This window comes from Myxocyprinus asiaticus, chromosome 10 (genome assembly GCF_019703515.2).
Source record: "Myxocyprinus asiaticus isolate MX2 ecotype Aquarium Trade chromosome 10, UBuf_Myxa_2, whole genome shotgun sequence".
NCBI classification, from domain to species: domain Eukaryota; kingdom Metazoa; phylum Chordata; class Actinopteri; order Cypriniformes; family Catostomidae; genus Myxocyprinus; species Myxocyprinus asiaticus.
Window position 1 is genome coordinate 42,295,235 of NC_059353.1, and position 15,416 is coordinate 42,310,650.

The 15,416-nt window shown below is 38.8% G+C and overlaps 1 protein-coding gene across 1 annotated transcript in view; it reads right to left on the bottom strand.

Moving 5' to 3' along the window:
* The window catches only part of ttn.1 (titin, tandem duplicate 1), a 157,021-nt gene that overhangs the window by 68,906 nt on the left and 72,699 nt on the right, over positions 1-15,416 (bottom strand). Inside the window, 23 exon segments of the mRNA XM_051709103.1 lie at positions 47-331; positions 551-847; positions 941-1,240; positions 1,352-1,654; positions 1,748-2,134; positions 2,241-2,543; positions 2,668-2,967; positions 3,053-3,331; positions 4,189-4,494; positions 4,602-4,798; positions 4,907-5,012; positions 5,773-6,072; positions 6,365-6,664; positions 6,754-6,869; positions 6,962-7,148; positions 7,233-7,529; positions 7,639-7,926; positions 8,315-8,436; positions 8,556-8,733; positions 9,032-9,179; positions 9,268-9,419; positions 9,555-9,839; positions 10,213-10,327. Of these exon segments, the coding sequence (XP_051565063.1) occupies positions 47-331; positions 551-847; positions 941-1,240; positions 1,352-1,654; positions 1,748-2,134; positions 2,241-2,543; positions 2,668-2,967; positions 3,053-3,331; positions 4,189-4,494; positions 4,602-4,798; positions 4,907-5,012; positions 5,773-6,072; positions 6,365-6,664; positions 6,754-6,869; positions 6,962-7,148; positions 7,233-7,529; positions 7,639-7,926; positions 8,315-8,436; positions 8,556-8,733; positions 9,032-9,179; positions 9,268-9,419; positions 9,555-9,839; positions 10,213-10,327 (5,551 nt within the window).

The window sequence follows — 15,416 nt, forward strand, 5'->3', positions numbered from 1 at the left end:
TAAAATTCAAAGAATTTATGGAGACTTTAAAGATAATATTACTTACCCATTACATCAACCTTAATGCAGGCAGACTTGGTTCCACTGGGGTTGGTACCTGTGATCTGGTAATTACCATGGTCAGATCTCAAAGCATTTTTGATGCTTAAAGTACTGTTCTTGCCTTCTGTCTCAGTAACTACATGTTCCTTGTCTGGCTCAGCATCATCCTTTGTCCACTTCACTTCTGGAAGAGGTCGTCCAGTAACAACAGCAGGTAGACGCAGTGTTTCCCCCGCTCTGATAATGACTCCATTCCTCACAGAGACATCAAATTCAACAACTGGAGCCTCTGTTAAATTAATGTAGATTTAAAGTTCAATGATAATTTTCTTACTACACTTTCATTTATGAACTTGACAGGTGTTTTTATCCAAAGTGTCTTAGGGGCCTTTCACAATGAATACATTTTTGTGTGGATCCTTGACGTGTCCCTGACGTTTTTAACACAGTGCTTTAACAGTTATCAAGAAATGCTTTATATGCAAAGTAAATAAAAATGTCTACGTACCTTCAGGTTCTTTGGCCTGAACAGGTTCAGTCATGCCTGGGGCTCCATGACCTGCATCATTTACGGCAAATACGCGAATGTAATAATCAGCTCCCTCAGTCAGTCCAGTTATGGTGAACTTGCGGTCCTTGCATCTACTCTCAGTGCAGCGGGTCCATTCCTTCTCTCCAACCACACAGCGCTCAACATGATATCCTAGGATATCTCCACCACCATTATACAATGGAGGTACCCAAGAAATATCAATAGTTGTATTTGTCACATCAACAATTTTTGGCACAGGTGGGCCAGGTGGCACTGAAAAAAAAAATTGGCCCATTTAATCAAATCGGAAAAACCTTTGCAGCTAATTCATATCATACCTTAATGTTCATTTATTATTACACTTACAGATTGCATCCATTGCACACTGAGGATCAGTTGGTACACTGAATTCTCCAGGGCCAGCAAGATTTTCAGCACAAACTCTGAAGATATAAACAAGGCCCTCCAGAAGACCCTCAACCTTAACTGCCAATGAATTAAGAAGATTACGGTTCACTCTGGTCCAATATTTGCTGTTGACTTCACGTCTCTCAACCCAATAGCCCAAGATCGGGCTCCCGTTGTCCTTTGGCTCATGCCAGCTGAGGGCAACTGTGCTAGAAGTGACCTCTCCAATTCTTGGCATGTTGGGAGCATCAGGTGGTTCTGTAAAACAAATTCAAAAAAAAATTATCAGATAAATCATGAAGTAAGCCATCTACCATTCAAAGTGTAATTATTCTTAAGATTGTTTTTTTTTTTTTTTTTTTTTTTTACCAAATTGATTCTTTGCAATAAGTGGTTCTGAGTAGCATGGTGGTCCACAGCCAAACTTGTTTTCAGCTGTGACTCTGAAGATGTACTCCTTTCCTTCAATAAGCTTGGTTACAGGGTAATTGTACCCCTTGTGGGTTGACGTTACAGTTACCCAACCAATCTCGTCAGTAGTGTTGTCCTTCTTTTCCAATATGTAGTTAATGATCTCACTGCCACCATCATCAAGTGGTGCATCCCATGTGCAACTGACAGAGGTGCTCCTGATGTCATCAAATCCAAAGTTGACAGGGGGGCCAGGCTTATCTGCAAAATAAAACAACAGAAATGTGAATATGGTCTTTTCCTATTAAAGAAATGCTTATCAAGACACCAGTAGTAGTTCCAAAGGTAACTTACCAAGAATGTTGACTTCACAAGATGCCATTGCGAAACCATGGGTATTCTCAACTCTAATAGTGAACTTGCCATGGTCAGTTCTGATGGAATCACGCACCATCAAAGCAGTTTCACCCTTTTTGCTCTGGTCGCAAGACAGGCGGTCTAATAGTGGAGGATGGAACACCTCTTCAGGTTCAGGCTGAACGGTCTTGGTCTTCTTCTTCTTCTTCACAGTGATTTCTGGTTTCTTCTTTGCTGGTTCCTGCCTGACATTCTCATCATTTCTGAGCCATGTAACAGTTGGGTATGGAGATCCAGATATGTAAGCATCCAATCTAATCTCCTCTCCCTTTTTGATACTGAGTCCAGATGCAATACGGGCAAAGAGTGATACCGTTGGTTTCTCTGAAGCAGTCAAAAAAATACTTACATGTATTGTCTGTCTTGACATACATAATAATTTATATTTTTAATATTCAAAATAGAATTTGATTAGATTTTTTTAACATACCAACAGGATCAGCAGCCTTAATCAGTTGTGTACTGCGAGATGGGTCACTTGGTCCTGCAATGTTCTCTGCACGGACACGGAACTGGTATTCTTTCCCTTCTGTCAGGCCAGTGATGGTGTAAGAGAAACCAGGTACCAGGTTTGGAACACATCTTTCAAATCTGTCACCATCTTTTTCAATCTTCTCAAGAATGTACCCTGTGATTGGGCATCCACCATCGTATGGTGGTGCCATCCAAGTAACAGTGATGGAACTTGAAGTAGGATTGTGTGCTTCAACCTCTGTTGGTGGGTCTGGATGTTCTGTGATTGTTTATAAGATAATATTTAAAAAGGAATAATAAAAATGAACAGAGAGAATGTCTATAATATAAATGAATTTAAATGAATACAAATGTAAAAACACACTAAAGAGAATAGTGCTTACGTTTCTGTTCCTCTGTTATTACAGGATTGCGGAGTTCAAGATACTCTCCACTGCCGATCTTGTTAACAGCCTTCACTCTGAAGTAATATTCACCATTGAGCATAAGATCTTTGACTACAAAGCCCAAAACATTTTCTACAAACTTCACAGGCAAAAATGTCTTCTTCTGAGCTTCCCTGCGCTCCAGAACATAATGCAGGATTGGGCTTCCACCATCACTCTCTGGAGGCTCCCATGATATCTTGCAGGAGTTCTTAGTGACCTCACTGGCAGAGATGTCCTTACATTGTCCAGGCAGACCTTTAAATGGAAAACATGTGATGAGGCATAGCGGTTTTCTACTATATGATCAATGTGACATTTTATGGTTTTATAGCTTTCTTACCAATCACTTTTACATTTATTGTTCCAGTTACAGAACCCAAGCTGTTCTCAAGAGTGACAGTATATATGCCAGCATCTTCATGTTTACACTTGAGAAGCTCCAGGTGAACACGATTGAGGTCACAGGTCAATGTGAGCCTGTCTTCAGTCTTTAATTCAGTCTCATCCCTCTTCCAGACCATTGATGGTTTTGGTATTGCTCTGTATGGGATCTTTAGATCCAACTTCTCCCCCTCGACAATCACCATGTCTTGGGTCTCAATATCTATGGTTGGGATACCTTTGTAATACAGAAAAATAAATACAAATAAAGTTTATTATTAATATTGTTACATGGTTCTGCTTTAATCGCCTGTTCTAATGTACAGTATTTGCACAAGAAAATAACACCTCTCCATATTGCACAATACTGGCTTCTCATGTTGCACACATTTTTTTGCATAATGTATTATATATATATATATATATATATATATATATATATATATATATATATATATATATATATAATTTATTTTATTGCACACTACCCAGATAGCACACATATATCTCTGAGATGTCTGTTTAAGAGTGTTTAATCTGGAAAGCATCACAGTCCTACTTTTCTGTCAAAGACACCTGAAACATCTGATAAACATCTTAAACAGAGCAGATTGACATACATTCTACTTCAAGAAAATCTCGAAGACATCTGCTGAATGTCAATTTGACAATCGAGAGAAAACATCTTATTGATCTATTACAGATGAGCAAACACACACACAAAAAAAATCTGACTTTCAGATGAAAATGCACACATCAAATAGATGGGTATATTTGTATTTGATACTTGATATTGATATTTGTGCTATCTGGGTATATGACATTTTTATTGTACCTGTCTTCTCTCAATATTTTTTGTATTATATTGTGTTGTATTAATTGTTTATTATTATTTACTTTTCTGTAAGTTGTCTACTGCTGTAACACCTAAATTTCCCACAGATCATCCCTTAAAAAAGTCCTATCCTTTCCTTATATAGTTTCCTATCCTATCCTACTATCTGATGCTATGCTATTCTAAATACCAGTCATTATATTAGATATATGGCCACTTTATAATATTCTAGTCACAATGAATAATCAAATAGTACTTACAGTCAGGGTCTTTGGCAAAAACACTGTCAGAAATTTCAGAGGGATCACTGACTCCAACAGCATTAATAGCACGAACTCTTAGAACATATTGTTTCTCAGGAATGATGCCTTCTTCAGCCTTAAATCTGAGCTCTTTAACGGGACGGGCATTAATCCTCATCCACTTCTCAGTTCCAGCTTCAGACAGCTCTACATGGTAGCCTGTGATAGGACTTCCTCCATTCTTCTCTGGAGCTTTCCATGTAATGTTGATGTGCTCTCTGCTGGCATCAACAATCTTGACTTCAGTTGGAGGAGAAGGTGTACCTGAAAAAGAAAAAAACATCAATCCAGATTACAGGGTGTACATAATCATCTCTCATTACTACACTACTAGTATGTATTACATAACATGTAATTATGTGTTAACATACTTATGGGATCCTCAATGGTCATGATATCAGTAGGTTCACTTGGGTGGCCAACCCCAGCTTCATTCTCTGCCCGGACCTGAAATTGCACCTCAGTGCCTTCGTCAACATCGGTCACCCTGTATTTGCATTCAGGGCCGGATGTCTTTCCAGACTTTACCCAGCGTGTGCCTACTTTCTCTTTCTTCTCAATGACATACCTGTCAAAGTAATGGTTAAGTTGTTTGTTTTGCCTTAAACACCAGATGAAAATTAGACTTCTATGCATTTTACAAAAAACAATGGTGTGTGATTAAATTTGTGCATACTTGGTGATGGGTCTTCCACCATCACTCTTGGGAGCCTCCCATTTCAGGTCAACATGTCTCTTGGACACCTCAACCACTGTCAAAGCATATGGTGGTCCAGGTGTGGCTAGAGAGGAAGAGAATGACTCAGCATTTTACATAAACTGCCCGGTCTCAAGTACATTGTAATACTTGACAAAATTGTATTACTTGGTTTTAAAAGTGTTTTGTTTTAACAGATTTTTATGAAAACTAAAATTGCATTTAATGGACCCTTTTCACAGACCTTGATTTAGCAGAGTAAATCTAGCAAACCTTTTTCTTTTTTTACTTAAAATGCTTAAATTAATGTATATTTACAGTATATTACTACAGTGTGTTGTATTACCCTGACATTAATTTAAAAACAAAAACTAGTCAACCTGGCTGTGATAGGGTTTCAAATACAACTGCTGTGAAAGTGACAATTGTAACACTTCACAATAAGGTTCCATTTGTTAACATTAGTTAACAACATTATTTACATGAACTAACAATGAACAATACTTTTACAGCATTTATTGATCTTGTTAAATGTTCATTTCAACATATACTAATACATTTATAAAATCAAAAGTATTATATGTTAACATTAGTTAATGCACCATGAACTAACAATTAATAATTTAATTTTTTATTAACTAACATTAACAAAGATAAATACATGCTGTAAAAATATATATTGTTCATTGTTAGTTCATGATACCTAATGCATTATCCAATGTTAACGAATGGAACCTTATTGTAAAGTGTTAAAGTGACAGTTAATTTGGCATATTTCTCTCTTCTGACTGCAGTAATCCATCTTTCTATTTTTAACAACCAGGAAACATAGTATTGTAACTTACTGAAAGTATCCTTGGCCAGAACAGTGTCCTCAAGTTCACAGAACTCGCTAACACCAACTGCATTCTCAGCTGCAACACGGAACACATAAAGAGAGCCTTCATTCAGTGGAGTGACAGTATACTTGGTGTCTTTAACTGTGGTGTCCACAGCCTGCCAGGTCCTGCGTCTGACATCTCTTTTCTCAACAACATAGTTGGTGATTGGAGAGCCACCATCATTTTCTGGTTCAGTCCACTTCAGATCACAGTTGATCTTGGTAATGTTAACCACTTCAAGCCATCTTGGGGCAGATGGGGGATCTTTTAGTATGAGAATGTAAAAAAAAAAAAAAGCTCAGTACAGATCATCACAGTTTGAAGATAAAAAAACAGAATGCACCTCATAAACTCTAAAGTTATGATGCAATTGTACAACTTTATATATTTTTTCAGATGATTTAATGATGATTTAGAATGCTGTCCACAAATACAAATGATGTCTTGATTTATATTTTTTAGCTATACTGAATATAATATTTAGTCTTGTTCTTAGTTCCACTTTTCGACAATATTTTTTAAACTTTTGTGTTTGATCTCTTTAGTTAACACTCACAAAGTCTCTCTTTGCAAACGACAGGGTCACTTGGTTCACTCGCTTCACTCTCTCCAACAACATTTACGGCTTTGACTCTAAAAGAATACTCCTGCTTCTCCATCAGACCCTTCAATAAGTGCTCTGTTGTTGGTACATCCTCAGCTACACGAACCCATTCCTCCGTTCCACTCTTCTGAAGCTCAATTATATAGGACTCAATCTTAGCACCACCATCATGCTCAGGCCTGGTCCACTGCAGGTGTGCAGAAGTCTTGGCAGTGTCTTTGATGTACGGTTTTCCAGGAGCCCAAGGAGGATCTAAAAAAACAACATTGTTTTTTCTTCATGTAGACTTCATGAATTATTATTTAATTGCCTCAATGTTGAAAAATAAAACAGTGACGAACCAATTGGATCTTTAATCAAAACTGGGTCAGTCTCGGCACTCGGCTTTCCTGGTCCTGCAAGATTCTCAGCCAAAACGCGGAACTTGTATTTTTTCTTTGTTGGCAAACCTTTCACCCTGAAAAAAATAACATTAATTTAGGACATTCAAGATCTATTGCCCATCATTCGCCCTTCAAACACCAGCACATTGGACAACAATGAGCCTACCTGAATGTAGTGTCCTTAATTGGCAGCTTGTTACACCTGATCCATTTGTCAGTCTCAGGATCAAACCTTTCAACCCAGTAACCAGTAATTGTACTTCCACCATCTTCATCAGGCTCATACCAAGTCAGAGTTACAGCATCCTTTGTGATATCAGAAGGCTGAACCCTGGTTGGAGCTCCAGGAGTATCTGAGTAACAAAGAAAATAATTGGTAATTTTCTACACAAGGTTAGATGAAGGAATTAAACAAATAATGTTGAGTGTATGCTTACCAAAAGAATATTTTGCAACAATAGGCACATGCTCTGCAGGAGTGCCAATGCCATACTGGTTCTCGGCAGACACTCTGAAGACATACTCCTTCATAGACACCAGTTTAGATGCTTTGAAAGCAGTTTGCTTAATGGTAGCAGACAGTTTCTGCCACCCTTCTTTATCTGTGGGTTTCATCTCGACAATGTAGTTGGTCACAGGGGAGCCACCATCATCTCGGGGGGCATTCCAGGCCAGACAGCAGGACTCATTGGTGATCTCAGAGATATCAAAAGCAGCCGGAGGGCCAGGTTTATCTGTTTTTCAACATCATGACAAGACATTATTACTTACAATGAACTTGGCCACTAACATCTAAGTAGAACATTACACTAAAATGAGAGAGTATGTGGAACAACACTATACCTAGAATATTGACATCAATGGTTGCAGTGGCACGGCCACTAGTGTTGACTGCCTCAATGATATAGGTGGCTGTGTCCGATCTGGTTGTGTTTGCAATGGAAAGCACGGAATGGCCAGGTTTTGTGTCAATGGTTATCCTTTCCTCTGGTCTCAGGACAAGGTCAGCCTTTGTCCATTTGACCCTGGGCTCTGGCTTTCCAAGCACATCAGCAGGCAGATCGATCTTAGTGCCAGCCCTTGCAGTCAAGCCAGCCAGCAGCTTCACATCCAGCTGGATCTCTGGTGCCTCTAACGAAAAAAAAAACAAAAAAATTGTTTTAGTAGATTCTAACTATTATTTAAAGATAAAGCATGCAATTTTGCAGCACTAGTGTCACCGAATGGATTTGTAAAAAATTATGACAATTATTTTCAAACAGGTTTACCAAACACTCCTCCATCTGGTACTGGTCAGAAAAATAGATAGTCTTGCCTTAAACTCACAATTGGTTGAGACAATTTTGCTATGATGGGCAGGTCGGGACATTCAAACAAACAGCTCCACAGAGTCACATTGTTTACACATTTCAGGGGAATCAATACAAATGTTTACTCATAGTTGTCTCTTGATATCAAGCTGGGATAGGAGAAAGCAATTTAAGCACTTTCAACCATCAAGTGAATCAAGATAACTAACCTTTAGGATCTATGGCAAGGATCTCATCCGTAGCCTTGCAAGGTCGGCTAGCTCCAAGTCTATTCACTGCTCTCACACGGTAGGCATACCATTGACCTTCAATAAGACCAGTCACCTGGAATCTGGGATATGTATAAAGATACAGTTTACACATGTATCTGAATAATTATGAAAAAATGATTAGCTTTAGTTACTGTATGTGCTTTTGCAGGAAATGCTTTTAAAAAATATCACCACTCACTTAAGCTCAGGAATGGGATCTCCACAAGCCTCCCATTTGTCAGTTCCGCGCTGGCATTTATCCACAATGTAGCCCTTGATAGCAGCACCACCATCATATCTAGGAGGTTCCCAAAGCAGGAAGATACTCTTTCCTGATTTGTCCCTCCATTTCAGGCTCTCAGGTGGGTCAGGCACAGCTGTATTTCAGACAAGTTTCATTCACTGTCAAACTGTTCTATAATTTCACCAGTTACTACATAAATATCATACTAACAGATTGCTATGGTTTGATATAATGCTATGTATAAAATGAAGAAAAATGTATTCAATATAATATAAATACTATGATAATAAATACTAAACAAATAACAATAAATACTATACATGATATTCATAGTAATACTACGATAAAATACTATAAATAATAACAAATACTATTATAATAAAATTATTGTAGTGAGAAAAAACATATCAGAAAGTGTATAAGAGACTTACTGGCTGGGGAGGACACATTCACAGGTTCATCAATGTATGCTGGCTCTCCTGGTCCACATTTGTTGCAAGCAATGACACTGAACAAGTACTCCTTGCCCTCAATGACATCCATGACAGTATACTCAAGATCCTGTACACCTGATATCACCTGAAAAGAGTATTGTTGTTGGAACCGGAATGTTTCACTGAGTGAACAAATAGGTTAATAGTTGTAAGTCTAACAAAGAACAGCTCACCTTGACCCAGGTCTTGCGGGAAACCTCTCTTTTCTCAATATTGTACCCAGTTAAAGGGCTGCCTCCATCATGTTCTGGTGCCTCCCACATGAGATGCACATGATGTCTTGTCACCTCTGCAGCTTTGAAGTCTTTGGGTGCACTTGGGCATGCTAAAAAATAGAAAAGAGAGAGAGAGAGAGAGAGAGAGAGAGAGAGAGAGAGAGAGAGAGAGAGAGAGAGATTATACACGAATTTCTGCACAAATAGTAGACTTTAAAAAAATTGTAGAATAGACATTTGCATACCAATAACATTGACTTCAATCTCTCCAGATACTGTTGTCACATCATTCTCCAGTTGTAAGGTGTATGTTCCTTTGTCTGGACGCACACTTGGAGCAACAACCAGTTCAGTGTATGTAGGCTTTGTGACCATGGAAACACGGTCACCTGCGGTGAGCTCTTTATCTCCGAATGTCCACTTAGGTTTGGGCACAGGATATCCCGTAATTGGGACTCGAATGATAAGAGCATTGGGAACAATGACCTCCAGACCATTTTTGAAGCAACCAAGGTCCATGGTGGGACCCACTAAGTAAGAAAAATTTGCAAACACATTTTATATAATGCATAGATAGTATATATAAACTTTATGTAAGGATTTTTTTTTTTCATCTGTTCTTAAAGGGATAATTCACCCAAAAATAAAAATCCTTTCCTCATCCTTATGTTGTTCCATGATGTTAGGCAGAATGTTAGCTTCAGTCACTATTCTCTTTCCCTGCATCTTTTTTCCAAACAATGAAAGTGGAAGATGACTAAGGCTAACATTCTGCTAACGTTTAGTTTTGGGTTCCAAAGAGGAAAGAAGGCGATTTGGGTTTGGAACAACATAAATAAATGATGACAGAATTTCCATTTTGGGGTGAACTGTCCCTTTAAGAGAGCATTTATGATGGCTTACCATGTGGATCATCAGCCAAGAGTGGCCCAATTGTATCAGCTGGATCAGACATTCCAGCAGCATTTTCTGCACATACTCTGTAGTGATATTTCTGACCAAACTTAAGTCCAGAAACCTTAATATAGGGCATAGAATACATATTATCCATGTGAATTAAAACACAACATAAAACAAAAGGAGATTGGAATATGATAAGGCATTAGTATTGTTTTTTTGTTTTTTTAGTTTTTTTTTTTATTAAAGTTTTTATTGATTCCACCCCACCCCACCACCCAACACAAACAGATACCCCAGTGGTCAAATACAATTGACAAAAACACACAAACAAAAAATAAAACAGAAGAAAATATTTAGAAATACATTTAAAAAAGTATATGTTCAAAAACAAAAAGGCTACAACATACAAATTTAAAACAATACGTCTCCCTCCACTGCCCCTCCCCGAGAGCCCTCCAAAAAGGCCAAATAGCTGCCCCACCTCCTGATGAACATAACCATGTTACCTAGCCTTCTATATGACAACTCTTCCCAAGCTGCCACCCTGCCCATCTCCTCGCACCACTCACGAAACGAGGGGGCTCCAGCTGACTTCCATCCTCTAAGGATAACCTGTCTACCCACCATAACACCGGCCAGGATCCAATTCTTCATGTACTTATCTCCTACATCAATGACCACCCCGTCACCCAAAATACAGAGCCTGGGGCAAAAGGAGATCCGAGTATCCAATATGTCGGCCATAAAATTCTGGACCCTCAACCAGAACTCCTGTATCTTACGACACCCCCAAAAAACATGGGTGGTGTCTCCATCTTCTAAATGGCATCGCCAGCAGGTGGGTGTGTCCTTAAGACCTAGCCTATACAATTTAGAAGGGGTCCAATAAAATCTATGTAGAATCTTAAATTGCATAAGGCACATCCTTGCATCTCTAGATGCAGACTTGATGTTTTTAAGAATCCTAGCCCACACTCCCTCCTCCAAAAACAAATTTAAATCTTCCTCCCATAATCTTTTGAGGGAATTTAAAACTCCGTCCCCCAGACTCTGAATTAGCAGGGAGTAATACACTGATGCCTCATGACCTTTTCCAAAAGCAGTAATCACCACTCCCAGAGTATCTGCTGCACTGGGGGGTGCGTGCCACTCCCAAAAACAGTGCTAATTAGGTGGAGCAGCTGTAAATACTTATAAATTGAGATCTGGGAATCCCAAAATTTTGAACCAAATTTTCAAAAGGTCTCATACTCCACTCTCATATAGGTCACCAAGTGTATTAACCCCCCTCACAGTCCAATCTGACCAACAGAAAGGGGACTTATTAATGCATAGTTTAGGGTTCTGCCATATGCTCGATGCTACGTTTAAACAAATATCCGAATTAAACACTCTGGACACTTTTGTCCATATCGAGTGTAAATGCAAAATAATGGGGTGTGACTTAACTTCTCCGATTAATTTGATCGAAAGGCTATGCAGAGGCGAGATAGGGGCAAGAGCTTCCTTTTCAATACAAAACCAGGAAGGGCTCTCTCAGGTGGAAGCGACCAATGAGCAAATGTCTGAGACCGAATGCATAATAATAAAACAAAATTTTGGGTAGGCCTAACCCACCTTTGTCAATCAGCCTATGTAACTTATTTAAATTTAAACTGGCACGCTTACCATTCCAAATGAAGGACTTCGCTATGCTATCAAATTGCTTGAAATAAGAGAGGGAGACATCTATAGGGAGAGATTGTAACAGGTAGTTGAATTTTGGAATACAATTCTTTTTAATTACATTAACCTTCACAATCATCGATAAGTGTAATGAAGTCCACCTGTCCACATCATTCGAAAAACTTTTTTATTAAGAGATCAAAATTAACTCTGACTAAATCAGACAAATTTGCTGGGAATAAAATTCCCAAATACTTAATGCCCTGTTTGGGCCACTGGAAGGTGCCTGGCTGGAAGGCCGTTACTGGACAGTACGCTGTCAAAGCCAAAGCTTCGGATTTAGACCAATTGACTTTGTTTCCTGAGAACTTGGAAAAGGATTTAATAATTCTGTGGAGGCAAGGCATAGATCTAGTGGGGTTGGAGACGAATAATAAAATATAATCTGCGTAAAGCAGAAGCTTATGCGCAACACCTCCCGCAATCACCCCTGCAAAATCATCCTCCTTTCTTATCGCGGCTGCTAATGGTTCCAGGGCAAGACAGAACAATAATGGGAAAAGAGGGCAACCATGCCGAGTGCTCCTATTCAGAGTAAAATAATCTGAAATTAATTCATTTGTTTATACCGCTGCTACAGGGTGTTTATAAAGTAACTTAATCCAACCAATAAATGTACTCCCGAACCCATACATTTCCAAAATATTAAAAAGATAATCCCATTCTACCATATCAAACGCCTTTTCGGCATCAAGTGAGATGGCAGCAACCGGAGTCTGATCATTCGCTACTGACCACATGATATTGATGAGACGCCTGATGTTATCAGAATTGCTGCGGTCCTGAATAAACCCCACCTGATCTATATGCATAAGAGATGTCATAACCTTACTTAATCTGTTAGCCAAAATGTTTGACAAAATTTTTACATCTAGTTGGATCAGGGAGATTGGACGGTAACTTTTACACTCGCTTGGATCTTTGTCCTTTTTAAGAATCAGACTGATCCGGGCTTGTGTCATGGTTGGAGGAAGCTTTCCATTCTTTAATGATTCAGTTTAAACTTCTAACAGAAGTGGAGCCAGTTCTGTAGAATAGGATCTAAAAAATTCTGTGGCAAAACCATCTGGCCCCGGAGCCTTACCAGTAGGTAGGGACTTAATTACCTCATCAAACTCCTCCAAGGTTATCTCAGAATCAAGAGCGTTTTTTTGCTCAGTCTTCAGTTTAGGAAGATCTAATGGTTCCACAAAGTTTCTAATATCTTCATCAGTAGATGAAGACTTGGAACTATAAAGATCAAGATAGAATTCTTTAAAGGCATTATTAATATCAATGGCTGAGGTAAAAATTTCACCACCAGCAGATTTCATTGAGGGAATGGTAGAAAAAGACTCTCTCTGCTATATATATATATATATATATATATTATATTTCTAGCCAAAAGCTTCCCTGCTTTGTCCCCTGACTCAAAGTATGACTGTCTTGCCCTGAATAACCAAAACTCCACTTTCTGCGACAAAAAAGTATTATATCTATATTTCAATTGGGTCAATTCTCTGAGGCCATCAGATGACATACGGCGCTTCAGCTCTGCCTCTGCACTTTTAATATTTCCTTCCAACTCCACGAGTTCTCGTGCTTTGGATTTTTTGATGAATGAGGCATACTGTATGATCTGACCCCTAAGAACCACCTTAAGTGCCTCCCAAGCCACGCCCACAGAGGATACCGAGGACCAGTTGGTCTCCATATAAACACTGATTTCAGTCTTTAACATTTGTTGGAAATCAGGATTTTGCAAAAGGGATACATTAAGGTGCGAACTATATGATTTATTTTTCTCTATATGTGGCAACACCTCTAAACTCACCAGGGCGTGATCCGAGACTAAAATGTTTCCAATTGAGCAATCAACAACAGATGAAATGAGGGATTTGGATATAAAAATAATTTATTTTAGAATAAAACTTATGGACTGATGAAAAAAATGTATAGTCTCTACCAGATGGGTTCAAAAGTCTCCAAATATCTGTAAGACCAAGATTTTTACACATCCTGTGAAGCATCAATGTTGCTCTATGGGGCTTACACACTTTTGCTTCACTATGATCAAGGACTGAGTCCATCAAAAGATTATTGTCTCCTCCCAAAATTATATCATGAGGGGTGCCAGCGGCTTGCAACATCCCTTCAAGATCTATAAAAAAGCCCTGATCATCAGCGTTAGGTGCGTAAATATTAGCCAAAATCAGACTTTGCCCCTGAATTTCTGCTAAAACGATAATGACTCTTCCTAATTTATCATTAAACTGTTTGAGAAATTTGAATTGTAAATGTTTATTTACCAATATAATGACTCCCTTGCTCTTACTTGAGCCAACACTATAGAAAACATGTCCACCCCATATCTTCCCAAATTTTTCAGCTTCCTGCAGTGAAAGATGTGTTTCTTGAAGAAACACTATATCATATTTCTTACGTTTATGAAAAGAAATAACCTTCCTTCTTTTTATGGGGTGCCCCAACCCATTCACATTTCATGTGGAGAGAGATAGTACACTCATACCAACATTCAACATTTTGATATAATAGAACAAAGACATTGTGTGCCAAAAACAAAATTATGAAGACAACATTTCAACATCAATGCAACAATAAAACCCCGAACTTCCCCCAACTGGCATCAATCCCTTTAAACTCAAAGAGTCCATGTACGCCTACGAGATCCCCCATGACAACTTTGCCATCGGATTGTCAAAATTTGTAAGGCAAAATTACATAACATCAAATATTTTGTAAAACAAACCCCAGCCAATAGGCAGAATAAACACAAAGAACATGTAGACTCATTCACAGAACTGTCTCAAAGGTGTGTTCCTTCACAAAACAAGTTCCAGCCAATATAAAGCCGTTCAGTTAACTCAGTCAGACAAACGAATCTTCAGAGAGCCAGCAGATGAGTGCAGCAGATGACATAATCATTCCAATGTCCCACGAAAATACTCCACAAATCATACTCGAGCCAACAGGAGGCATAAGCACAAGGAACTGACAGATTCATCCACAACTGTCCCGAAGTAATGTTATTCAACAAAACAAGCTCCAACCGCTAGGCGGAACCAGCACAAAAGGAAACGAAACACGCATCCCAGTTCCTCGGATGGTCAAGAGTCAATTCACTTGGAGGCCGCATAAAGGTATATCCCATGATTTACACAGTCCGCCAACTTTATAAAAGACATCCTTTGTGTGGGCATGTAGATATTTTGCAGTCATCCGTTCATTGTAAAAGTGATTTTACGTCAATGCAAAAGTGTTAATCCACAAAACAAAACAAACTCCAGCCGCTCGGCGGAGCCAACGCAAAAGGAAACAAAAATGGCGCCCAGCTTCCTCCGAAAGCCAGAGTATGTACAGTGAGTCAATCCACTCACAAGAAAAACACCCAATGGTTACTCACCCATTGTTTCAATAAAAGACATTGCCTGATTGGGACATGTAAATACTTTGCTTCCATCCTTGGTGTTTATTCTCAGTCT